Below are 27,931 nucleotides of genomic sequence, written 5' to 3' on the forward strand. Positions count from 1 at the left end.
TGGCCAAGTCAAATTGAGACAGGGTGCCAACTGTCTCACTCGGTGGAGATAAAATAAGGCACAAGTAGCATTTATTCACTTGGACCTCCATTGATAAAGAAGAATTTAGGTGTACGCCTAAACTCTTGATGGATGATGCAGCAACAAGCTGCACCCTGTCAAAGGATGATAGCTGACAATCTCCTACTTGCCCCTTCCAGCTCAGTCACAGGACCTTCATCTATGCTGGATTTAATTTCAGCCTGCTCACTTTCATCCATTCCATCACAGCCTATAGATAGTTGCCCAAGGGACTAGGGTACAAAGGCGGAGCAAGGGAAAACTGCGCCCTGCACCTCTGCCGTGGCATCCCTCCCCCCCGCCCCAGAACACCCCCCCCCCCGGATGGAACACTACAGTCATGCCTTCACCATTGCTCTGCCCGGGGCATCGCGCCCCCCTGCCCTGGGGGCACTATGCCACTGCTAGAGTAGCAGCCAGATGACCGTTCATCATCGATATAAATAAGTGTCATCAGCATATTAATGACAATTCAGCTAGAGGGTGCATATAGGTGTTAAATAATAATGATGAGACTATTGCCCCTTGTGGGACACAGCACACCAATTCACGTTGCGTGTAAGTTCTTTCGTCAATTGCAACCTTTAGTCCTCAGTCGTGGAGAAATGAGTACAGTCACTCTAAGGCTGTCCCGGATATCCCATGTCATGACTGACCAACTCAAACACTGTAGTAAGATCTAATAATACCAGCAATGCAGACCTGCATCGGTCCAGGTGACTCCAGAGGACTTCTCTTCTCTGGACCTCTCCTCTCAAGCTTGCCAGGCTTATGAGCTGCTGGTTTTATACTGATCTGATGAAAATACATCTGTTTTTACATTGCACTGTCAGTTTTTGGATTATGCTAGGACTTTATTTTATTTATACAAAGGTCCACAAATGTTTTTGAATTCTGAACTTGACAGAAATCAAGGTTAAAGACTCTGTAAAGTAACGATTTCTCTTGAAATCCATATGCCAGCTGAACTGTAATATCAGGGATGCCCACAAACCACGTCGCTCGTTTCTGGTACACTAGTTCTGCTTTGATGAAAGGGTGCCACCTGCTGTTACTATAGACTAGCTTTTTGTTTTTAAATAAAACCAGCCTTAGTTGCTAAATACACATGTTTAAGCAAACTACTATTTTATTTTAAAAAATTAGGGAGATAAAACATTACACTCAAGTCAACATTTTAATAAATAGTTTTTATAGTAATTCTGTGTTTGTCATACTTCAAAGGTGTTATATCCTTCTATACCCCATATACATGATGAAAGTTAAGCACTTGTGAACAGAAAAAGCAAGACATGAGTTCTGGGCAGCCCCATCCAAATTCAGCTGCGACGCCAATGCGGTGCCAACACACCGCTCCCCTGGAGGCTTCCTGGTGGCATGGGGAGGCTTGAACAATCAAAAAGCCTCCCCACTGCTTAGAAACCCCCATCGGGCTGTATGAACTTACTTGGCCTTTTTGGTGATCCAAGTTCAAGGCTTAGGATGCTGGCATAACACTGGAAAAGGCTGGGAGGAAGCCGACTGGCACTGCAGCTGTACACTGACAGAATCGCCTTTCCCACTGCGGCAAGCATCCTGGGGAGGAAAAATACTCCACAACAGCCGTGTGCTGCTCCCACAAGCAAACTCCCCCCCGGCCCTTTCAATCTGCTTTCTGCTTTCAATCCAACAGCACAATGAAGCAGAGATGTTAATGATGTTCAGAAAACAAAACCAATACTAATCATCACTGATTCCCAAATAAAATTCTACTCAGTGTCCAAATGGATTTCATAGTTTGATCATCATAGAAATTTATCCAACCTAGATTCCACTGAAACATGGGTAACATGTGCGAGGATATCTCCGATTGATCATATTGAGATAGACAAGCTAACAGAAACATTAGATTGGGTTGTCAGCAGCACCCCACAAGAGGTAAACACAAGACTTAGTTATTAACTTGTCTTCAAAAAGTTTTCCTCCTTCACATCTTGAGGCTTTAAATTTGGGGTTTCGTACCCTTCCTAATTATAATTCTTTTCAAACCAGAGTTTATTTGTTTAAGCTAGTTTGCTTTATAAAGCTTAAAGTGGGTTTTTGTTTTGTTGTTTTTGATAACAGGAGTAGCACAGAATTTCCTTTTAAGGGAAAATTGCTCTTATGTTGATAGAACTGCTATTAATGTATGTGTTTTTCAAATAGTCTTCAGAGAAATTAATGTGTGTGTTTTTCAAATAGTCTTCAGAGAAATTAATAAAACTGAATCCTCTAACAGGAAACAGTGGAAAAATATTGATCAACAATTGACAAAGCAGAGAACCAACTTTGTTTATTTTACTAAGCCCTTGACCACAGTCCTACACTGAATATAATTAATATAATTAAGATTATGGTTCAGAAAGCATATTTAATTAGAGACATTGTAGCACAATTATATAGATTTTTTATTACTATTATCCTTGGGTACTAATCTTTTATATCCTACCCAAAATTCATAAAAACATATGGTCCCCCTCCTGAATTGTCAATAGTATATGTAACCCAATACTTTTTTGGTAGATTTTTGTTTGCAACCTTTTGTTTAAAAGTACCATTATTCGTTTGTGATAGTACTGATTTCATTAAGAAGACTGAAGGCTCATCTGTCCCTAAAGGGACCATTTTAGTAATCCTTGGTGATAACTCTTTAAATACAAACATCCCTTTGAGTGAGGTCAGGCTGGTCGTTGAAATTGTATTCAACAGAGAAATCTGTTTCCCCCAAACGCACCTTTTCTGCTTCAGTTACTGGATATTATTTTTTATAAGAATGATACATTGAGGTAGCTAAGAAATGACACCTATGAAAAGCTGATGGTGACATACTCAGGCCAGTTGGCAACAAGTAAAAGCCCGGCGGAAAAGCTCAGTCTTGCCAGTTCTGTGGAATGCAGTTATGTCCCGCAGGGCCCTGATCATTCCACCAGGTGGGGGCCAGGGCCGAAAAAGCCCTGGCCCTTGTAGAAGCCAATCGGACCTGTCTCGGGCCAGGGACCTCCCAGTAGGTTCCCCTCTGATGAACGGAGGGACCTAATGGGGCAATATGGGGAGAGGTGGTCCCATAGGTATACAGGTCTAAGACTGCTCACGGCCTTAAATGATAGTACAAGCACCTTGAACATGACCCGGAACTCAATTGGCAGCCAATGGAGGTGATACAGGCTGCCGCACTCTGAATGAGTTTTAATTTCCAGATCAGGGTCAAAGGAAGGCCAGGGTCAAAGGAGTTACAATAATCCATTCTAGAGGTGACCGTTGCATGGATCACTGTGGCTAGGTCAGAGTTGGAGAGGTATGGAGCCTATTGCCTCACCTGATGCAGAAGAAGAAGAAGAGTTTGGATTTATTTCCCCCCTTTCTCTCCTGCAGGAGACTCAAAGGGGCTTACAACCTCCTTGCCCTTCCCCCCTCACAACAAACACCCTGTGAGGTAGGTGGGGCTGAGAGAGCTCCGAGAAGCTGTGACTAGCCCAAGGTCACCCAGCTGGCGTGTGTGGGAGTGTACAGGCTAATCTGAATTCCCCAGATAAGCCTCCACAGCTCAGGCGGCAGAGCTGGGAATTAAACCCAGTTCCTCCAGATTAGATACATGAGCTCTTAACCTCCTACGCCACTGTTGCTCCACTCCTGCTCCTTTTATCATGCAGATGATAAAAGGCAACTCTTGTGGTTTTTACCACCTGGGCCTCCAACAATAACATGAAGTCCAGGGTAACCTCCAGGCTGCTGACTGATGTGGCCAAATACAAGGCCTCACCGGCAAGTGTAGGCAAGGAAAAGTCAACCGGCCTCTCCCCTCAACCCACCTACAGGACCTCCATCTTTGCTGGATTCAGTTTCAGCCAGCTCACTTTCAACCAGTCAGCCAGGGCCTCTAAACAATGCTGGAGAGCCCCAGGGGCGGCAGCTGAGCGACCTACCATCGTGAACACGAGCTGGGTGTCATCAGCATATTGATGGCACCACAGCCCAAAACTCCAGACCAACCCAGCTAGGGGGTGCATATAGATGTTAAAAAGGATCGGGGAGAGGATCGCTCCTTGCGGCACCCCACAGATCATGGGGTGTCATTCAGAGTTCTCTCCCCCCGACATTACCTGCCATCCCCGGTCACAGAGAAGTTAGGACAGCCAATCCAGGACTGTCCCATGTACTCCGATGTGAGCGAGGCGGCGGACCAGAAGCACAGATGCCCTCATTAACAGGTTACCAAGTCATACTACGTTCATCATCAATTTGACTTTTGGCTGACATACTTAGTTTACACCAATTAAACTTCCTCCTACATGATCAACATCAATTAAACTTTTAACCGACGTAGCACAATGAGTTAATATCCATTCAGTTATGTGTGTGTGTGCATGAGTACATTATCTTGGGTGCTGTGTGGTTTCCGGGCTGTATGGCCGTGTTCTAGCAGCATTCTCTCCTGACGTTTCGCCTGCATCTGTGGCTGGCATCTTCAGAGAATCCTCTGAAGATGCCAGCCACAGATGCAGGCGAAACGTCAGGAGAGAATGCTGCTAGAACACGGCCATACAGCCCGGAAACCACACAGCACCCAAGTGATTCCGGCCGTGAAAGCCTTCGACAGTACATTATCTATTCAGTAAATCATATTTAGCCATCCAGCTCTCTCTTTCCTGGTTTGTGACTATCTTCTTGTTTGATCTAGACTGAGTTAACACATATAGCATAATGGATTTCAATGCCTATCCACTATACATATATCTATTTAAACATCTCATTCCCTTATTTAGTTAGGGGTGATCTAATATGGCTCTTTTGAGTGCCAGGCAGATGTTCAATCAGGGGTGACAGCTCAGCCACTCTCTAGTTCAGCCAAAGTGCTTTTGACCACTCTCTATTTTATATAAAACTGATTAAAGCTGAATATATCATACTATTGAAAAAGCAAAATTGTGTTAGGTCTCACAAGGGTACCTACTGCATATTTCTCCTCCCAACGTTATTTCTTCTCTTCTTTCCAGTTTTAACTGCTGGGAATCATATTCCAAGATAATACTGTAACTTAGATATTATTTATGGCCAACAGAATATTTGCTAAATACAGTCTCATGGGGGATGGGGAAATGTACCATTTTGGAACTGTTTTATACTTCATCAGAACTTTAGAAAACGCTCTTCTCATATAATAGTTGCAAAATTCTCTATTAGGCCCTTTCTGCATACGCAAAAGTATGTGTTTTCAAACCACTTACACAACTGTTTGCAAGTGGATTTTGCTATTCCGCACTGCTTCAAAGAGCACTGAAAGCAGTTTGAAAGTGCATTATTCTGCATGTGTGGAATGAGCCTGAGTCTTAACTTTCTCATCCCCTGTATATGAATGCCATTCAAAATGCTCCAAATTTAACAAGTATTTACCGTTCAACGTCAGCCATTATCTCAACCACACAAAGACAGCTGCTTCATAGTATGATAATAAGTTGGGAGCTGGTTAATATTTAAATGGAAAACCACCAAGAAAACCCAGGGTTGCTATGCAGAGCAAGGCAATGGCAAACCACCTCTGTAAGTCTCTTGCCTTGAAAACCCTAAGGGGCCACCACAGATCAGTTGTGACTCGATAGCACTTCCCACCACCAGGAAACTCTCATCTAGCTGTATCTGCTTTCATTTTGCAGCTTATGGAAAAGGTAAAAAATACTGTTATTTCAGGCTTCTTTTTTACATTAGATAAGACCTTCTCTCATAAGTCCAGTTATTTTCAGTCTTAACTGTTTCTTGTAACAGTTGGTGTAGAATAGCTGGTGAGAGCTCACTGCACATGTGATACATAAAGAAAAGGAAAGATTCTGGCCAGATTTTGGTAGGAACATAGATTTTTTTTTAATCACCAACATTTTGCAAGGCAGTGTATTTTCAACTTCCATCTGAATTATGACAATATATTTAAACTGGAATGATCTGATGATTTCAGTATCAGTTCCAGTTACATATTTGCATTAAGCATTTTAGCTGCACTGACCTATTTAATCAGAAAGGAACCCACTGTAGTTTTTAGAATATCACTCTGCTAGTTACACAGATAAAGTGGGAGGGTCTACAACTGAAAAAAAGTGGCAGCATTGGATCATGTAATTTCAATAAACTCCCTTTTTTCACTTAATCTGAAGTCATGACCCGGAAAATCGTAAGGTTGGAATTCTCTGCCCCATTCCATCCCCCAGAGTTTTGGGCAACACAAGAACAAAAGAGAGAACACTGGGACAAACGAAGAAAATTCAATACTGGTAACTACACTCACCTCCCTTCCCAAATACAAAAATACTTCTTTACCTGATCACAAACTGGCACCTGGGCTATTGCAATCCGTTTTAAGAATTAACGACTGTTTAATCAAGTGGTCTGGCTGCCGAGTATGCACTCAGAGGGACCTTTGTTCTCACTGATTTAGCAATTCAGTTGCACATGTTTAAATTTGTATATTATAGAAAACAAGGATAGAATTTTTAAAACCTCAACAAATAAACAAAGGGCAAAACGAGAAGGAGCGCATTATGCAAAGCCAATGGAGCAGAAACCGCACCAAGCGGTCTAAAGATGCAACTCGTGTCGCAAATCCGAACTAGAACTGATCGCAAACTAACTCAAGCCCCGCCCCTCGCAGGGCTAAACTAAATCGACGCTTCAAAGGCGGGAGGAAACCCGTCTCCGCCCCCACGCGCGACGGCAGACATATGTCAGACTGTAAAAGCAAATGTCTCGTCACGTGGCATTTATGGCCACGTACTCTTCGGAAGTAGAGCTCATTTGCGTGCTCGCGCAAGGCACGACTGACGGAAATGACGCCTACTTTAAAGAGGGCTGTGCGTGCGAGTTGCTATAAAGGGCGGGGAGAGTCGTTTTGAGGCCGGAAGTGCGAGTGCGGAGGGGGAGAGGAACTTTTCAGTCCGCCGGGCACGAAATCGCTCTGCGGAGGAGGGACTTCGGTCCGTCGCCGGAGCCCGCGGTCTTTGCGGGGAAGGGTTGCGGAGCACAGGATGGAGTTCAGCGAGATCCTGATGATGGCGTCGGAGCAGCAGGGAGGCGGCGCAGTGCCGGTGAGGGAGCGGGGGGGGGGGGGGATGGGAAATTGGACTGGAGGGAGGCGGGGAGGGCAGGATCCAGTGCCGCCTGACTGGAGGACGCCGCCGTTATTCTCTCGACCCTCCGCCCGGTCCCCCTTTTTCAACGGAAGTAGCGAAGACTCGCATACAAACACGCCTCCTTCTCCATCTGGTCCGGTTGCCCGAAATAAGTGTAATTGTGGCCGGTCGGAGAGGTTACTCATCTGTTGTTCATTCATCTGCCAACAGCCAGTCGGGAACCTCTTGGCGACATACGCAGGCGAAGAACAGTTTGAAATGTTCTCCTTTTTGTTGGTTTGTTTGCTTGGATTTACAGGTCGAAGCGCGTAGGGTCTTTTGCATCCCGTCTTAGTCTCCTTTGCCAGAGGGACAGGTTCCGAGCAGGTTCAAGCGACCCAGACTCCCCTGCTTGCACACACGTGTCCACATTCCTCCCTCCACTTTCCAGCTGGTAGATAAGTCACCTCACAGAATATGACTGAGACAACTGACTTTACAATGTATCGTCGAAGGCTTTCACAGCCGGATTCAACTAGTTGTTGTGGGTTTTCTGGGCTGTGTGGCCGTAGTCTGGTAGATCCTGTTCCTCTCCTGCATCTGTGGCTGACATTTTACAGTTAATTATTTGAGCTTGCATTTGGTAGCCGGTGAGACTGTTTGAACTGCTTGTGGTTTGGGGTTTTTTAAATCCCGTCCTCCCCCCCCCCTTTTTTTTTCCTCTTGCAATGTCAAATCCTCCATAAAACGAGATCAAAACACTTCAAAGTGTGTTTGGTTCAGATGTCAAAGGAAAGCTACAGTTAGAAAAACAGTAACAGAGTCATGCTCAAAGGGAGAAAACAGGGGAAAGATCTTCAGTAAGACATTTTTTAAATGATTCATGCCCGTGTTTACCTGTTCTTCTTTGTACCACTCTAATGCTTTGACTGACTCAAGTAACCAATTAATTTTCCTCTGGTCCCATGTTAGCTTTTCATTGGCCTGTAGCTACATAGTGTCATAGTTTGTTTTGAAACTGAAGTTCATATTGGGATTGTGTTGCCCAAAGTGGAGGTACACAGTCTCTCAATATAGTGGGGAATATTAGCTTAGAGCAGACTGTTTATTAATGTTGCAAGAGACTGGGTAAGGAATCTTGAATACCAGTGTATATGAAGATCAGCTTTTAGAAGAAAATCCACAGAGAGCAATATAATGCTAATTTGACAATCTTTATTGTAGGGATAAGAGGTTCGCAAGCAGTGCAATAAACACACACACAGAGTTCCTAAGATATAGATAGGTTGGGAAATAGATTTGGAATAGATAGAAGTATGGAATGTATGGGTAATACTACCTAATCGCAGTGTGAAGAAGATCCAGGGTTCAGATCCAAACGACCAGCATTTGGTTCTGGGGGCAATGCTTTGGAGACAGCAACAAAGTCGGAAAGGTGTCAGTGTCACTGAGTGATTGGTCCTTTGGGGGGTAGGATATTTATCAGGTGAAGAACTACCTCTGGGGGTGTCAGGGCAACCTTTGGGTGTTGTCCGGATGGATTATTTGAGAAGCAATAGAGTGCATTGTAAGGTGGTCGGAAGAAGTTAGTTACAGAAGGGAGTATCTGGGTTAAGGTAATCGAGGAAACAATGACATCAGAAGTCTTCTTGTGACTAGAAATGAGAATCCATTCAGCTGGGCTTCTGTATTGAGGACTTATCCTTTCTTGGCTGTGGAGCTGAAAATGTGCTGATATAGCAAGCAAGCTGAGAGCATGGGAACAGGAAAACAATTCCTGGAAGTTTCTTGTAGGTAGACCTGGCTATTGCCGGAGAATACGCTCCTCAGCTCTGCAGCGCCAGAGCTTTAGGTTGGCACACGGGCAGGGATACCTGTGAATAATCAGTCCCCCCGCTATGCTAGGGCAGATGGTAACAATTGTGCTAAAGCAGAATATAAGGTTAAGGACAATGGGTGGGCTGGTTCAAGGAACTTCTTGCTCGATTCATCAGCTAGCTTTGGATTTTTATGTTGGCATTATAATTACTGTACTAGAGAAATCCAGCTTTTTCAGCATGATTCTGGATATGTGAAGCAGAATTGTTTAACAACAGATTTTACTTATTCCTATGAATGTTTATCTTCTAAAAGGGGAGTCAAGGTACATTGCTTTTTCATCAGAAACATGTACAGAAAGTGTTTTAAAAAGGATATCTCTGTTGCTCTGTGGGAGTGGAAGTCCAGGTGGCTTTATCTCTATCTGTCGCTGACCTTGGGGCACCTCAGCTCCAAAGTAACTCTTTCTCACATTCTTTGGAAAAAGGGGGGGGGGGGATTTTTTCTGAATAGGACAGCAAGAGCCAGGTTCACCAGAACTGGCTTCCTGCAATCTTTGTTAGCTTCCAATAAATGCTGCTGATTAACAATCCAGAGTCTGTTTATTGATTCAAGGATTGAGACCTAACAAAACCCAAAGTGCATAAGTCTGCATTTCTTTATGTCTGTCCTTCCTTTCCCTTTCCTTATTTCCTGCCACTCTGTCATTTTTGTCAACCTGCTCCTTCCCTCTTTTTCATATCTGCTTGGGTGAGCTCTTGAGCATTTTGGGATGTGTCATCAACAATTTATACTGCTCAGTGAAGTGCCATATCCATTAGTGGTGTTAAATAATACAGGATAAAATGAACTACTAAAACTGATTACTTATATCTTGCCACTTCACTCAGCAAAGTTTGTAGCCTTCTTTTAGCCTGAGGAGCCTTCCTCCAATGAAAGAGCCATTTAAGAAGAGGAATGTTTCATACTTTTCAGAGCAAAGTGGTAAGGTATAAACCAGTGTTAGAGATACAACACATTGGTTTTTTAAAGCCTGATTTTTGCAGAGTTATGATTTGAAAATGGAGCTCAAGAATTAAATCCTTTAAATGATAGAATCCAGAATATTTAACTCAATATCTGTGTTTCAAAAACTGTATATGAGTAATGTAGAACTTTCTAGGAAATAATCAAGTTAAAGATAAGAGGAGTATGCTCTAGAACAGGGGTGGGCAATTATTTTTTTCCATGGGACCGCATAAGAAACAGAAAATATTGTGGCGGGCCAGGCCAAAAGGCAGGGGGCAAGGCGCTTTTGAAAGCCCCGCAGAAGCTGGCAGCCAAGGCAACTGGCTTCTGCGGGGCTTTCAAGGACGCCTCGCTCCCCAGCACGATAGGGAGGCCAGTCAGGGTCATCCGGCAGGCCGGATGTGGCCCGCGGGCCGTATAATGCCCAGGTCTGCTCTAGAAGGCTATTACTCCTCAGCAGTTTAATTGGTGTATTTATTAGAATAAGTGCTTTTTGTTCTTTGAAAGGAGCAAATTTTGTCTGTCTAAAATATCTTCCTCTTCATTTTTAGGATTAACTTTGTAACTATCAAAACATCAGAATAATTTATCAAAGGCCATATGCATACTAGGGCAATATTATGTTCTACAGCGGTAGACTTAACTGGATTAAATAGTTAGAGCTTTTGACATTTTCCTTTTTTAAAAGAAACATTGAGGGCAGAATGTCTTAAGACCTGTGCCACTTTCTTGATTTTTAGATTTAATATTCTTTAAAGTTGAGAATTATGAGTATTATATAACAGCTTTTAGTAAAATTTACATCTAATTCTGGTGGGAAGAATTTTCTTTGATTGTATCAATGTTTACCAAAATAAACAAGTGTAGCATAAATAATATAGCTTTGTTTCAGTCCAGTCCACCATAGTATCGGACTGTTCTTCTGCTTTGATGTGCTTGTGTACCCCTATTATCCCTGAATAAAATTATTGAACTTTACTTGCTCTTGAGTGGATTTCTTGCAAAAGCTGAGCTTGCATAGGCAACAAAGAGCTTGCCCAACCTTTTGCTAAGCCAAGAGCCTTCTCTCATTAATTCCCACTCTAGAAGGGACAGAATTCCCATCATTTTGGGTAATAGTCCTGTATTCCTCTTTCTTGTTTAGGTGGATTGGGCAGGTTGGACAAAGAATATAGAAGATATGTATAAATATTCAATGTTCTGCAAAGGCCTGGCAACATAATTCTTTAACTGCTGAAGGAGTAGGGAATAAGATTCTGTTATGTCCCCACAGGAAACCTAAACACATAGGAACCATGCAGTTTTTCACCATTAGTGGGTAGGTAGCATCTAGAGTTGGGTACCAGTTCTTGGTCTCTTTAATCTTATGTCCTGAGTTAGTCCTTTAGAAAAGCATACATTTCTCATTTTGTTCTGAGAAGCCATCTTTTTCCATTTTTACCTTATTAACAAGGTCAGTTGATACATTTTTGCAATTGCCTAAGGTTTCGTGACTTAAGTTGAATGGAAGGAAATTGAAATTTCTTCCAGTGCTGTGGAACTGCAGTTTTTGCTACAGTGAACTCAGGAAAGAGACACATTAAGTATTATATTTTACAAATGTTAGGCCAATTCTGGATTTAAATATAGTTGAACAGCATAGATGCCACAAGATTTTTCAAATAGGCATACCCAATAGATGCCTCAAAAGATCTCCTTTGAAAACCACACAACCAACAAAAACATTTAGATTCTTAAACTTGATTTTATAGTGCTGTACTGAAGTGAAGCTATTTTGATTCACAACAGTGCTTGTACTTGAAGGTTGCTCTTATTCTTTCAGACATCTTTTTGGTATCCATGTAACATTAGACACAATATTATATAAATATAATATCCTAAATCCATTTATTTAAATTATTTATTTGAGTTCCTTGGGTCATTCTGCAAGCTCAGAATTGTTTGTTTTTGTTTCAGTGAACTCAGAGGGCTCGGATCATGAGTCCTGAACTCAAGAGAGGGTCTGGAATGTGTTAGACAAAAGAAGGTAGAAGGTCCTCCTTCATGAGAACTATTTAGTTTCCATTTAGTTAAGCCGCTATTCCATTTAGTTAAATCTTGTTGAACATGATCTGTTGCAGGGTAGGATTGGGCTGTAAAATTACATGGTTCTGCAAGTAGTTTCAGATCTGAGACCCATTGTGATCTATCCTTAAGAAATAGAAGAGATTTCTCTTGAAAGTTACTGGATGACTAGAAGGATTTTAAATTGAAGAGTGTTCCTTTGGTGAATGTGAGTTTTTAGTAATTGATATGAGGCTGTCTGATGAGAAATAAAAAAAAGGTATTGCATCATGTCCCACTAAAATTATAGACGTATTAGTTCATTTCCCTAAGGAAATGCATGCTAAGAAATAATTAGCTGTTTTCACAAATAAAGCAACTAGTGAGCTTGTAATACCTTGTCTGATTATTCAGCTGTAACTGCAGGTACCTCTGACTGACCCAAGACTGTCAGCTGTGTCGGCTATATTTAAAAACTAATCCTTGTACAAGTACACACAGGCTTGTCTCATTGAAACTGACCAGGGCTCATGTCTTATATAAAAGATAAAAAAGGGTTGAACTGTGGTGTTTAAAAATCCTAAAAATAACTTTGTTTAAATAATAGATTAAATAGTAGCTTCACAGCACTATAACAAAAAAGATCTTCAGGCTGTTTTTCAGCCTCTTTGTGTGCAGTAGATTATTTTCAGTATGAATGTTCAGTCAAATCTGAGTGATTTCTTTGGTATTATGAGATAGTTCAGTACCATATGGACGAATTGAAACCTGGTGTTCATTAACGTCTTCACTTCAAGTTTTTTTTTTTTTTATCTGCTCTTTCTAAGAAAAGAAATAAATGCCAACCTTTAAACCAACTTAGTTGTAAGGGTAATTGTTCCCAACATTTTAAAGACTGGTAATGAAGTTTTAAAATGCGGTTCTAAACACTTTTGTATCTTTCAACCCTGTTTATCACTTGAAGGTCTTATACTTTATGTTACAGCAATGCCAGCTTGCACATTTTGTATAATTCAGCCATAGAATTGCCATTTGGTGCTGCCAGGAAGAGATAATTACTGTTTACAGCTTTAAAAGACAAGCTAGGATAGCTGGCCTGTGCATTTTTTGTTAAGGATCAAACTTTTGGATAACTCTTTGAAGGCAGATTCATGCTGTTGCTTTATCACATAGGAAATGGAATGTCCATGTTTATCTGGCTGTTCATTAAGTGTAGTTAGCATGTAATTTAATAGGACAAGTGCGGTAAAATTTATGCAAGTTGTATGCTTTGTTTCAGTGTTCCCCATCTTGTGGCAATTTCAGTCAAAGCAAAATTCAGCAAGCATAAGCAATGATTCATAGCATAAAGTACCCTGAAATTTATTTGGAGTATACTTGTCAGTTAAAGATTTAATTGTAATGATTTTGTAGCTTTCTAAAGTAAAGCATACACTTTTCTTGGTTCTCCACCTTTCTGTCTTTGCTTCTTGGTATCTCAAAAGAAACCGTGACAGAAGAAATAACTTGTGCTTCTGGATGTTGTTTTAGTGTGATAAGATAATGTGCTCTGACCTCTTCCCTTATCTGACATTACCCAGAAGATTTAGGAGGGGAAGTAGGAGTCACTTGAACTTTTTTTTCAGCATAACCCAAGCATGCTTGTCATGGCTTATTTGAGGCTATCTTTCCACTTTCTTGGTTTTATTTAGTCCTTGGTCTTTTTGAAAGCTTCCCAGTATTACTCTTCAGTCTGTTTGCACAGGGGATCATAGCTGTCCAATTGAATGCAAACTTTCACTATAGTTTGTTTAAAGTGCTATTTCTGGTATATAATAGAACATAAGCTGTGCTTATAAAGCTTTCATTAATTTTAAAACATTTATTAGGTTACATAGTTACTGTGTTTTTTTCTGTTGCAGAAAAGATACAGTTTGGCAGTAGGCCCTCCCAAAAAGGATCCAAAAGTGAAAGGTGTCCAGTCGGCAGCAGTGCAAGCATTCCTCAAACGACAAGAGACACAACGTAGGAAAAAAGGTATATTTTACAATTAGCTTTTTCCTCTTTGGAGTGTTATCATTTCAAATGTCTTTTCTCTACTGCTCGTTAAATATTGTTGTCATAATTCCCTTTATTTTGCATGTGTGTTTGCATGGTGTTCCAGAATCATATTAAAGTAATGATATAATTGTTAAACGTTGATAACGTGTGTGTGTGTGGGGGGGGGTGTTATGCATTTAAGTATATACTGGGTTAGAAACTGAAGTCCACAAAGGCGACTTGCTTTCTGTTTTTTAAGCGAATTTAGCTTAAAATGTCCCCAGCTACTGTTTCTGTCTATCTTGCACAGAGCTACATTTGAGATATACTGGGCATGCCTAATGGGATTTTTAAATACTTTTTCCTCTGAATAGCAGACCTCTGAGCCTTATCACAAATTGCTTTTGAAAGTCCCCTTAGCCATGTGACCTGCTGTTCAGGAAACACTCACCAAGACTTCTTGGAAACATCTAACTAGGTGTTCACTTCTCTGACTCCAAGCGCTGTGTTTAAAGATAGGCTAACTAAATATTGGTTTTAGCTTCAAGTTTAATTTTGTTTAGAGCATTTTAACCCACCTTTGTCTGAGGTCAGAATTACACTTGCTTAGAGATTGCAATTTAATCTGTTTTTTGATTACCAAGATTAGGAATAAGAAGAGTTTATACCCCACCTTTCTCTCCTATAAAGAGACTAAAGGTGACTTTCAAACTCCTTTCCCTTCCTCTTCCCACAACAAGCACCTTGTTAGGTAGGTGGAGCTGAGAGAGTTCCCAAGAACTGTGACTACCCCAAGGTCACCCAGCAGACTTCAAGTGTAGGAACAGGGAAACAAACCCAGTTCATCAGATCAGAGTCTGCCACTCATGTGGAGGAGTGGTGAATCAAACCTGGTTCTCCAGATTAGAATCTACCACTCTCAACCACTTCAACACCAAGAAAATGTACATTCAGAATTTCAAAGCTGGTTACGGTCTTATATTATTCAGGGCTGACATACTTCAAAGTATCAAAGATTCCTTGTTCACAGAGTTTTTATGTAGAAATGTTCTTTTTTTTTACAGATCTAGAGGAAAAGAAAAGAAAAGAACAACTTTTAGCTAAGCGTGTGGAACTGAAACATGACCGGAAAGCAAGAGCTATGGCTTCACGAACAAAAGACAATTTCTACGGCTATAATGGCATTCCTATTGAAGAGAAACCCAAGAAAAAGCAGGCTTGTGAAAGTAGATCTGATATAAATACAGAAGCAGTGGAGTGTACGACAGGTGATGAAATGGAACAATATGAATATAGTCTGATGGACTCCGAGCATGAATCTGAAGATTATGATGAAAAACCATCCAAAACATCAGTGAAACCAAAGGCAACTCCCAAGAGAGCACCCCCACAACTGAATTTTACAGATCTTCTGAAGCTGGCTGAAAAAAAGCAGTATGAACCAGTGGAAATCAAAGTAGTAAAAAAGACAGAGGAAAGACCTCTGACAGCAGAAGAACTTAGGGAACGAGAATACTTGGAGCGGAAAAATCAAAAAGGGGTTGTACTAAAGGAAAAGAAAGGAGAAAAAGAAGTGAAACATGTAATGGCATCTAGTTTTTCCAAAAAAGACCTTTCACAGAAGGAGTTCTTAAATGCTAAACAGAGTAAGCATTCCACAGATAAACATTCATTCTCAAAAGGAAGCCTTTCCTCCCAAAGTGGTAGTTACAAGAAATCCAAAGGACCAGCGTTGTCCTCCAAACCTAAACATGCTGAGAAAACAAAATCTTCAATCAAGGGACCTTTAAAAAGTTCACCTAGCACTAGTCATAGCAAAGCGCCAGTCAGTGAAGGGGGGAAACCCAGACTGAATTCTCATACCCCAGTCTTGAAAACTGCTGCTAATGGGGCTCAGAAACAGTCATCTGTTAAGGAACCCAGTCTTAAGAAAACAGTTAGCCATGTAAAACCAACTAATGTGACTGCTGCCCAACATGAAAGTATTAAACATTCCAACTCTAAGCAGGCAATCAGCAGTTCAAGCACAGGAGGATCTCTTCCACGGACAAAGAGTAGCTTGAGTACAGGACCAGGGAGGCCAGCCAGTAGTTTGAATACTGGACATGGGTTGCAGAGTACTAGTTCAAGAATGGGTCCTGGACGATCAGGAATTAGCTCAGGAGTTGGGCAACGAACTAGTAGCTCAACCATGGCACCTGGGCGGTCAGGCAGCAGCTTAGGTATGGTACCCAGCAGACCAGGAAGCAGTTCAGGACCAGGGCGTCCTAATTGTGGCCAAAGCACAGGACCTGGACGGCCAAATAGCATGCCAAACAATGGACTGGGAAGAGGAAGCAGCTCAGGGCCTGGACCAGGCCGGCCAAGCAGCACTCCAGTTGGAAATGTAAAACCAAAGTGCACTGTCACATCAGAAACCATCTCATCGAAAAACCTGGTCCCCAGACTATCTAGCGGTCAAATGAATGGAATGAGACCACAGCAAAGGCCTGGGATTCCCCCACAAGGTATCTTTGAAGCTTGTGTTATAATTAGGTTTGATGGACAAATCTTGTTACATTGTAGTTTTTGAAAGTATCTTAAATTATCTGCTAACCAAAGTATTTCCTTTTTATTCTTTCTGTTCTTCACACACCCCACCCAAGATATTATACTCTTATGTTGGGTTTATCTGAGTTCACTGGCTCTCACTTCAAGAAAATGTATGCAAAATTTCAGCCTTAGTTGCATATTCTGTAAATACAAATCACAGTGTAAGTTGTGCAGCAGGTAGTTTGCACTGTTTGCAAACATGGATAGTATAGTGTGGTGGTCAGTCTAGGTAAGATTTTGACAAGTCTTGAGTTAATAAATGTGTAGGTAAACTTGCTTGAGTTGGAGTTCCCATAAAGTCACACAGTATGAGTCCAGGAAGGCTCAGGCAGGAAAGTTCCTTATAGATGAGAATTATTGACATGTTTGGTATGTTGTAGGAGCAAGTTATATCACCTTAGTCTGAAAGAATCACTCTAGTCCAGCAGAAAAGGAGCTGTGGTTCTCTAGACATGGCCATTTGCCTTGCAGGTTTGAATAAATGAGGTTTTCCTTAATCATTGTAGCAATCGGCAGGGGTTCGTATCCCATTACTCTTTTCTGTAACAGTGTTGGCTTCCACTAGCAGAAAGCTGCTCTGTTAGCAGAGTGGAATCATTGGATCCAACCAGTGTTGAACCCTTATAGTCCCAGAGCAAAGCTGTACCTGATCTTATTCCCAGAGGTATAAGGAGAATGGAAGAGAGAAAAGATGCTGGACCACTTCAAACACACAAAGGTGGATTCCTCATGGGCCAAAAACAGCGGTGTGAAAACGGTGTAAACCCTTTTACACCATTTTCACGCTGCTGTTTTTGGCCCATGTGGAATCTGTCAAAGATAAATTTGCTTTCACAGTTCAAAAATCCTTCTCAAGGTCACAAAACTAGTTTTCTAGGTCTGGTATGATGTGTGAAGTGGATGGAGTTAAATGGTAACTAGTTTTTGGAGAGTAGGGTTTGATTTTTAAACCGAATCTTATACTTTCGCAAACACAGTGTCTTAGACAAGAGTCTGTGCCAGATACTTGGCAAATGTATTGATGTACACTGTATAATCCACCTTGAATCTTAGTGAGAAAAGTTGACTAAAATTGAAATAAATATTCCTTGTTTTACATGTTTATTATGGGCAGGGCTTTGGAGCCCCTGAAACAGTGGTGTAATGTCCATTAGGCAATGTGGGCAGCTGCCCAGGGCTCAGGAATTTTGCAGGGCATGCTCCTACATTTTTATTTTTTGGTGTTTTTTCACATTTTGGCCTGCAGGGGGTCATTTTAGAGATATCGGCACCAAAATTTCAGGGTATCGTAAGGATACTGTCCTGATTATTCTTCCCAAGTTTGGTTCAGTTATTGACCCCCTCCCCTATCCCCCATTGTTTCCAATGGGAGCTAAGGAGATGGGGCTGCACCTTTGAGGTCCATAACTTTGTACCCCCTGAACCAAGCTTCACCAAACTTGGGGGGTGTCATCAGGACAGTCTCCTGATAATACCCTGAAATTTTGGTGTCACTAGCTTAATAATTGCACCCCTGACAGGCACCCCCAGAAATTTGCCCAAGAATCTTACTTCTGCATTGATTTTTTTTCCATTGATGTCAATGGCGAATTTCTGGTGCAGCCTGTGGGGTGCACATTTCTGAAGGCACAGTCACAAAACTTTCAGGGTATCTTCAGGAGACTGTCCTGATGACACCCCCCAAGTTTGTGAAGTTTGGTTCAGGGGGGCTAAAGTTATGGACCGTCAAAGGGGCAGCCTCTATCTTCTATTAGCTCCCATTGGAAACAATGGGGGTTGGGGCACCCCTTTTGGGAGTCCATTAACTTTTGCCTCCCTGAACCAAACTTCACCAAACTTGGGGGGTGTCATCAGGACGGTCTCCTGAAGATACCATGAAATTTTGGCGTCACTAGCTTAAAAATGCTGTTTTTTGTGGAACCCAGCAGGCTTCATGTGCTGGAGCAGTGATACCCTGAAATTTTGGTGCCAATATCTCTAAAAATACGCCCCCTGCAGGCCAAAATGTGAAAAAACACCCCAAAATAAAAACTCATCCAAGAATCTCGGATGTTACCGCAAGTTCGGGTCGTGCAGAGTTCGGAGGGGGTGGGCTCGGGCCCTTGGCCCTCCAAGCGCCTCCAAACCGGCTCAGCTCGGCCTGATCCACAGATCGGGCCGAGCCGAACTGCCAAGCCTTGCTGCCTGTATGCCTCTTGTCAGCCCTGCTGCATCCTCGGATGGATCTTTGTGGGGTGGCAGAACTAGCAGTCAGGGGTGCATGCGCACCTGGCCGACCCACTGACCATGCCGCTCTCCCCTGGATGCTACCGCCACTGCCCGCCACCGTCCACCCACCCCCCACATCTCATGCCCGTTTGCCAGTAAAGGGGGCGCCTAAGTTCAGCCGGCAGGGAGGGTGGAAGCCACAAGCCACCAGGGGAGGAGAACGGGGGAGCTCCGCCTCCTTCCACCGTCCATGAGGGGCATCAAACTCAGGTTTTGCCCAGGGCTCCAGTTTTCCTCGTTACGCCCCTGCCATGAAATCTAGCTTGCATGTATCTGCAATGGTATTGATTCAGTAGCCCCATTTGTACTCTTCCGAGTAAGCCCCTTAGAGTGACTAGCTCATTTGTTCTTTCACTTTACAGCTATTGCTGCACGCAACTTTATCCATGTGTAAATCACAAAAATTGACTTAGTAATTTATCAAATCAGTACATCACAAAATCTTGCTAAATCTTTCTCTTTAGGTTTTTCAAGGCCTTTTCTGCCTATTACTTCTAAAAGACCATATGAGGATGAAGATGATTCTGAAATGGAGGACTTTATTGATGATGAAGGGGAGCCCCAAGAAGAAATCTCTAAACATATTAGAGAAATATTTGGCTATGATCGTTCTAGGTAGGAAACTGAACTCTAATGTGATATTCATTCCATTGTGTAGCCATGATAATCTAAAATATTTTTGTGAACTGTAGAAAAATATTAAAAGATGTTGTAAAAAGAGAAAGTGCAGCTTTTTATGGGATACTTTCATAATTTCACTTGAATTTCACCTTTGAAATTAAGCAGCTGTACAGGCAATCACTGTGTTTTGACCAAGAGATCTCAATCATTTGTGCCCATTATAATAATGGGTGATATACACTAAATTAATTTTTCGCATCCATGTTTTCCCAAAACATGAATTTTGTAGTTTGCTCTGAGAGTTTTGTGTGGCTTGCAGTAGTAGGCATAGAGTTTTGTCTAAATGCACTTCATTCTGTGTGTCTAAAAATGTCATTAAAGCCAGCATGGTGTAGTGGTTAACAGCACCGACTCTAATCTGGAGAACTGGGTCCTTCACATGAAGCCTGCTGGGTGACCTTGGGCTAGTCCAGGGGTAGGGAACCTGCGGCTCTCCAGATGTTCAGGAACTACAATTCCCATCAGCCCCTACCAGCATGGCCAATTGGCCATTCTGACAGAGGCTGATGGGAATTATAGTTCCTGAACATCTGGAGAGCCGCAGGTTCCCTACCCCTGGGCTAGTCACTGTTCTCTCAGAACTTTCTCAGCCTAACCAACTTCACAAGATGCCTTGTGTGGGGCGGGGGCGGTGATTGTAAGCTGCTTTTAAACTCCTTAAGGGTAGAGAAAAGTGGGTATTAAAAAAGCTCTTCAAAAGTTTTTTTTTAAATCTCCGTGAATAATATTGGCTTAGTCGAATCCTGAAACAATATTATTAGTTGAAATGATGCACTTTTGTTTCAGTTTATGCTATTCATGTTTGAAAGTGACTGGTATTATAATTTTACCTGGTATTGTATTTTTAATATTTGGTTCCGATTTCAGGTATAAAGATGAAAGTGACTATGCCTTACGTTACATGGAAAGCAGCTGGAAAGAGCAGCAGAAGGAGGAAGCCAAGAGGTGAGTAGTTAAAAAAAATAGCATTAGTACAACTCCTTTACATGATCATAAGCATCTCCTTGGATCCTAGTTACTATTTTCAGAAGTTGATCAAAACTTAAGCCATGATAATCTTTTGGAAGTCTTGTGAAACTTTTCTGTTTGGGTTGGCTTTTTAATGACATGGATTAAAATGGTCTGGAGATGTGTTTTAAGATACCTAGGATTTTATTCTAGTTTGGATGTTTTTGTGTGTGCTGCTTTTTCTTGGTTTTAATTAAGCATACCTGAAATTTTCTTTTGCAGCCTGAGACTTGGAATGTTAGAAGATCTAGAAGAACAGAGACGTGAAGAGGAGGAATTAAAACGCAAGAAACAGGCCAAAAAGCTTAGAACACGCTAACCAGTTTGCCATCACTTGGGTTTTCTTTGCTCTTCCATTTCTTTTCCTCTGTTGTTCTGGTTGACCCAGATTTCAGCTTTAGTTTTACATTTGATACAAAAGGGTAATAAACTATGGAGGAAAAACAGAAATATGATTTTATTGGTTGACCCTCAGATGATTATTTTTAATACTTGCCAAGGCTTCTTTTTACAAATAAATAATGCACTAATGGAGAATATTAGATGGAATAGATTAATGTTACTACTGCCTAAAGTAGTTCAAGGATGCCAGCAGAGTGCTGACTGACTATGCACTGGCTTGCAGCAAGTGAGCCCCACACACCACTATGACAGTCTGCATTCTTCATTTAATATAGAAGAAGATTATTGTTCCTGCTCTTTTTAAAAAGACACAGTATGTCAGGAGTTACACATCTTAAAATGTCATTCTTTTTTGCTCAGATAAAGCACAGACTTAAAATTTAGCTTCTGTTATTGATGTTGAAAGCAATAGTAATTTGTTAGAATTGGCTTTTCTAGAAAAGTAACAGCTGATGAAAGATCAAGAGTTTTGTTTCATTAACATGTAGCCCAGTTATTTCCACTGTGGATGCTCTGTTAGAATAAACAGAGCCAGCAGCAACCAGTGTGAGGCAAAGTAGCAATCCTGATGAGCAATACCTTAATTTTTGATGTAAACCTCTTCCGAGCCCACTCAGCTGCTGGTGGTGGTAGTATGTTTTTTTTTCCCTTTGGCCTTGTAAATATAATGCGTGAATTAAAGCCCTGCCTCCTCATTTAGCAGACTACACATAAAGCCTCTTGGAGGCTGGCACCAAGTACTGTGTCTGATGCTATCCTGTTCTGCCATTCAGAAAGCAGAACTAGGCAACAAGTGTCAGAAATTCTTTCAATAAGAAACAGGACCAAAAGTTTAGTTTGCCTCTTCAAGCTGAAATTTTATGCCAAAAATAAGATGAACATCAAAAAAGGAACATGTATCTTAGAAAACATGGATGTGCAATGTTCTTATAAATAATTTCTGCAATTAGGAATTTGTTACATTTTATGAACATTTTAGACATTTTAACCCAGTTTTTTGCAGTCTACAGTCTTGGATTTGGTATATTATGTTAATGACTTGCCAAGATGTAGTACCTCTAACACTGGATTTTTCCAGTAAACATTCTGATTCTGTTCTGATTAGACTGCTGGATAATTACTATAATTTTCATTGGTTAATAAAGGTATTGATTGTCTTATTTGTTGGAAATCTTATATTTTCAGTTTGTCAAGAAGTTACATGTGTCTCTTTTGAAACTTTGCACAGTGGTTCAAGCAAGAGTAAAACCCATACTGGGTTGGATCCAGGCGAACATTCCCATAAGCAGAATGTAACTTCCTGCATCCCTGTTACTACTGATTTTTGAAATATTTCTCCTAGGGTTTAGGGGACCTTTGGAACAACACAAGGGGGGTGTTAGTCTGCAGCATGAAGGGACAAATCAGTAGAAATTGACTATTTAGTCTTGATCCAACCCCCATGTGAACCTGTTAAAAGAGGCTTCATGTTCATTCTGTTCTACAGAATTTTGCTTCCATGTACCCAGAATCCTAATTACAATCCTGCATTTCATGTCTTATTCCCCAAGTATTGATTCCATGCTGTCACAGCAGAAATCACTGATCGATGAAGAATTAAATATCTGAAAAGAAGGAACCCAACCTCCTCCTAATTCAAGTGTCAAAATAGGAGGAAATGTAGTTTAAAGTTTTTTAAAACATGGAGAAATAACTTCTGCTTATAAAACCAGCTTTTTTAGCTGTCTGAAGATATGTTTGCCTTTGCAGAACATTCTTGAAATAGAAATTCTGGGCAATTGGTGTAATTGGTTCGTTACAATTAACTTATTTAACAAGGACACTTTGTTTAAAATTGTACTATAACCGCTAGCATTTTTAACAGAATTCTATACACTTTAGCTATTACACAAAGCTGCTTTGTTTTGGAACTCTCACTGTGTGTGAGTCTAACAGATGCACATGTTTCTGTGTTTGTTCAGCCAAGACAATGACTGTTGGAAACATGACCAAGTTACTGTTCATGTTACCTTATGAGACTGTCTAAACTATCAGTTCATATATACTCCTCAGCAAGCCTTGGATCTGGTAAATAATTTTGAATTACAGAATTCTGTACTGCCTCTATTTTTCATGAGTCTTTATGCCCAGCATGCATATTTGACTGCTTCTTGCAAGATTTATTAAGGCTCTACTTTGAAATACTTCAGTGTTATTTGTCTTGTAAAAGATAACTGGAAATATTGCTCATTCATCACTTCACTTAATCCATTAAATTTTACATTTTGTATAATTTTTCTGAGCGCTAGCCTAAATATGTACTCCAAAGTAGTCTCTCATAATTGTATTCTCTTTTCAGATGATGTGCTGTTCACCCTTCAGCAATGTATCACTTTACATTCTTTGTGCCTTTTCCCCTGCTTCATATTTTTTATTTCTTCACTTTTATATAAAAATATTTGACAGCCAGATGAATTGGAATTCTCAAAGTTTTTCCTAAGGACACAAAACATTTACGCAGAAGACAGAATATATTATTTCTTTTTTCCTGTTGGTCGTTTCATTGATGATTTCACAGACTGTAGTAGCAAATCTCCAGTTTGGATTTCAGATTCTGTTCAGTAGTTGGAAGATGTGCCTTGTTTTAAAAATCATATTTAATTTTTCCTTGAATGTAGGAATGAAATAAAGGGTTAATTCTGCTATCGAAGATGCAAATGTTTAAGCTTGATGATTCGACATAATATACTTTTCATGAAGCCTTTCCATGCCTTGCTTTGCACAGCTATAATAGTTAATATTTATTAATACTACTAAATAAAACTTAAGGGCACTTTGTATTTGATTCAGGGGCTTGCATTTGAAAGTGCTTTTACATATGTTTTGTTACATTTGTACTTGAGAAACCCAGGGCGGTGCCATTGTGGAAAGGCTTCAGTGAACAAACATCTGTACATACTTCAAAAATTCTTTAAAATATATATTTAAAACCTTATTTTTATACAAACCAGCATAACTGGTTTTGATTTGGCTTTTACTGTCTGTAACATTAATTAGCTAAAGTTTATCTCTATACGTCTAGCGACAGACCAAAACACACTGGAAAGAAAATACATTTTTGAAGAGACTAATGAATAAATTGTGATGACTATGTTGGATTTGTTTATTTTGTTGAGTAAGAGTGATACAATCAAGTGTTAGCATATTACTGAGGATGCTTCTAGAGACCATGTTTTTGTATTTGTGAAACTCATTGTGTTTAGCACAATGTGACAAATCAGGTAAAAACTGTTCAGCATAACTGTTTTCTGGTGCTGTTGAAGTATATACTTTTGCACATGCAAAGTGCAGTCTGAAGCAAGTCATGTATATAATAAATTACAGACATTTCATCAGATTTCTCACTGGTTTGTTTTTATTCCTTATAATGCCTCTTTTTTCCAAGATGCCTTGCAAAAAATTGTTTGATCCTTAATTTTAGGATATCAAATTGAGAAAAACCTCTTCACAAATCTTTCACTTGGCTATTTAAAAGAAGCAACAAGAATGCTGTTGGACTTTATTATAAACTATTTTGAAATACATTCTTGAAGATATTAAAATCTATATCATGAAATAATAAGATCTAATATGAAAAAATGGTTAACAGGAGACATTTTCTGGTCATTTGATAAAGTGTTAATAGATATTAAAACTGACCTGCTTAGACACTTCAAATGCATTAAACTTGAGTATGTAAGGTCAAACAACATGCAGTAGAACAAATAATTTTAAAGATTTGGGGGAATGTCTAATGGATGTTAATACAGGATAGGTTCACAAAAGATACTTAATCAGAAGTCTGATGCCCAGCCTATGTTCTCTTATCAGAGTGGCAGGCAGTGTCTTCAATTTTAAACTGAAGTAGATACGTCATTTGCATTAATCAATTACTATAATACTAATCTATGTAATTAAGAACAGGAAGGATAGATTTTTTGCTTGTAACAGTAGCCATGGTAGCTTTTAATTGGCACAAGCCAAGATCCAAAGGATTGCAATGATTATGCCATGACCCTCCAGACCAAACTGCAGGCTGCTTTTGAAACTTGAGAATTTTAGAAGTGATTTGTGATATAGTGTGGGATTAGCTATTCAAATATAAAATGTCTAAATTCCTTTGGGTAACTGCTCACTTTTCTGTATGAATGCATGTTCTGTAGACACTGCCCATTCAGTTTGTACTTTTAAATCTATAATTTTAACAAGTATAACAACTCTGAGTACTCATGTATGTTAGAATGTGATATGTGCAATGTAGGCAGAATTAGAGAAGGCATTGCATTCATTTCAGCACATCTCAGCATTGCCCTGTTGGAACGTGGAAGCAGTTGCTCATTTGATACCCCTGTATTTTTTTAGAGGGGTAGTTGAAATGCCCCAACATACTCAGTGGTTCACACTAAGTTGCTTATATGGAATGTGATGTTCCTTACTATTTCTTGTTTGAGGTCTACAGAATGAAATTGCATGTTCTGTGTTGTCCTCATTGGAAATTTCCGTGTGTACATTTAAAGGTGGATTATTCATGGGTAGGGTAGCCCACATTTCTGAAGTATGTGTGACTGAGGACGCAATTTTGCATTTGTGTAGTACCTTTAATCTCTGAGGATAACACACAATGGTGGGATGGGGTAAGATGCATGTGGGCTGACAAGTTATATTGAGTTGGATTCAGAAATCTTTGTGCAAGCTGCTGACAATTGCAGATCTTTCCCACTCCCCCCACACCAGCCATTTCCAGCCCTGTTGCTCATTGCTGGACTTTCAGCACCTACATAGACCGCCAGCCACATGGATCAGGAGGCTGCAGTGGGGAGGAGGAGAAAATCTTCCATCAAAAGAGGAAGAAGAAGGTTACTTCCCTCCTTCACTGTCGTCCTCCAATCTGTATGGCTTACTCCACATGGATCCTGTGACCACAAGATAAACTTTCCCAGGGTATAAAATGGCTACTGCAAGTGGAAGAGCAGGAAAGATCTGTGATATTTACACTGGGTCCAACCTAGTGGTTCTCAGTGCATTAAGAGTATCAGTGTTTTACAATGTTTCGCAAATGTAATGTGTGAAGCTGTGAATATACAGTGGATACCATCTTTAAGAAGCAAGAACGTTGCATAAATGTATAAAAAGGTATTATATGCTTTATCAATCTAATTCTGCATAAAAGTCACCACAGAAATTTGTTTGTGCAGATGTAAAACTGTTTAAGAAAAATTAGACAATATCAGTCACTGACAAAACTGTACAAAATTCTTTGAAGGCAGCCGGATTCCCAGCACTTGTGAGGATGTTGCTTCAATTTAAGATGTGTTATCATTGAAAGGATTAATGAATTCTAGACTCTAGAGAAGATTAAGAAGGTGATATTGTATAAAAATGAAACCAATTAAAATATGGTTTTATTATACTTCATCTTTAAAACTAGCTGTATCAACAGTCTGATAACTGAGGACAAGAAACAAACAGGCCACTTGCTCTAATTTATTACCTTTATATACTTGGCATTTTTTTTTTGGTCTAATGGATGTCCTTGCTATTGTGAGAAATCTCAGAATATTTGTTCCTGCTCACTATTATGAGCAGTGGTACTGATGGAAACAAAGCAATTTACAGCATCCAAGAATTAGACTGTGGAAACCAGAGCTCCTCAACATTTGAATAGGCTACATCTAATAGGAAATCTGTTAGTTTCTGCACATCTTAGGAAATTGTATATGTATTGAAATATCAAACTTCCCTGTAACTTTTCAAAAATAAAACTACCCCAGCAAAGAAATATGAATACTAATTACTGCATACAGTATATTCTTCAGTTTCAGACCTGGAGCAGACTTCATGCTGCAGAAACTTTTTTTAGTGCTTCATTTACCAGATATATTTCCTGAATGTTGCCGTTGTGGTTGCTAGGCAGTACGAAGGGTGTTCACTCCATAAGAAATTGAAATATATGGAAAGTTTTCTACTTGATGGTTTCACAAGCACAGGATAGATCTCTGTCAAATATGCTGCTATAGTTAATGCTTGTAATGCCCCTTCCTTTGTTCATCATGGACACTTGTAAACAGAAGGTTTAGGAAACTTTGTCATGGAAATATGACATGATGCAGTGTGGATTGTTTTATGAGTTACCAAAACAAAAGTGTGCTTCAGTGCCTCAATGCTGCATCAGGTGTTGGTTATTGACCACTACTAGAATGTCCTAGTTGGTTTTAGGAATGCATTTCAGAGCTAGAACATCTTCATTCTTGAAACTGATGAGGATTCATGTCCTGAGATTGTTCATCCAAACAATACTGGCTAATGTTGGTCGCTTTCCTTTTTTGTGAATCCGGTCTGTAATCAAACAGCAATATATATTGGCTAGATGGAAGAAATAAACTCAAGAAAAAACATAAAAGTAAAGCCCCCACCCTTTATCCTAATACTGCTAGCAATAAAGTAAAAGAATTTAGGGATAAAACTCAGGTTTTAGCAAAGAAGGGTTGGTTATAGAAGGGGATATGGAGCTGTTGTTTTATCTATATTGGGATCAACAACTCCATTAAAGTCTCCTAGACATATTATGTTTTCATATTGTAGTGATAAAAATGTATCACCTTTTTGTAGAACTCTGCTTTCCCTTGATTAGGTGCATATATTCCCTCAATCAATGTTTTAATGCCTGGACTTCTATTGCGATATATCTTGCTTGATCGTCTTTGATTATTAATGTGGGATTGTATTTTGCTTTAATGGAGAAAGTGGAGAGTGTTGTTAAGTAAATAATCTTTTGGTGTCTGTGCAACCTGGAGTAATTGTATTATATATACTTCTACTCTGCTATACTCAAGGTGATGCATCCCTTCAGTGCAAAAGACACCGCAAATGGGGCACATCTTGCCTTCACTTTGCTATGTAGA

At 40.2% G+C, this 27,931-nt stretch overlaps 1 protein-coding gene and 1 long non-coding RNA gene across 2 annotated transcripts in view; one reads left to right on the top strand and one right to left on the bottom strand.

The window, feature by feature from the left end:
* Positions 1-6,916: 6,916 nt before the first annotated feature.
* SPTY2D1 (SPT2 chromatin protein domain containing 1) lies at positions 6,917-24,387 on the top strand. The gene is made up of 6 exons (XM_048483728.1): positions 6,917-7,148; positions 13,943-14,057; positions 15,125-16,567; positions 19,385-19,535; positions 20,469-20,546; positions 20,832-24,387. Exons 1-6 carry the CDS (start codon positions 7,089-7,091, stop codon positions 20,926-20,928), a joined length of 1,944 nt encoding a protein of 647 aa, XP_048339685.1. The 5' UTR covers positions 6,917-7,088; the 3' UTR covers positions 20,929-24,387.
* Positions 24,383-27,931, bottom strand: part of LOC125425929 — a 28,202-nt gene continuing 24,653 nt past the window's right edge. Inside the window, exon 3 of the long non-coding RNA XR_007243477.1 lies at positions 24,383-27,365. This is a non-coding gene — a long non-coding RNA (uncharacterized LOC125425929). The remainder of the gene's footprint in view (positions 27,366-27,931) is intronic.

Source organism: Sphaerodactylus townsendi, linkage group LG02, assembly GCF_021028975.2.
Source record: "Sphaerodactylus townsendi isolate TG3544 linkage group LG02, MPM_Stown_v2.3, whole genome shotgun sequence".
NCBI classification, from domain to species: Eukaryota; Metazoa; Chordata; class Lepidosauria; order Squamata; family Sphaerodactylidae; genus Sphaerodactylus; species Sphaerodactylus townsendi.

Bases quoted from the DNA above. Each gene is read 5' to 3' on its own strand.
- SPTY2D1 (XM_048483728.1), top strand. From the start codon at position 7,089: ATGGAGTTCAGCGAGATCCTGATGATGGCGTCGGAGCAGCAGGGAGGC. The intron at 7,149-13,942 runs GTGAGGGAGCGG...TTTCTGTTGCAG, and splicing joins AGGGAGGCGGCGCAGTGCCG to AAAAGATACAGTTTGGCAGT. The intron at 14,058-15,124 runs GTATATTTTACA...TTTTTTTTACAG, and splicing joins GACACAACGTAGGAAAAAAG to ATCTAGAGGAAAAGAAAAGA.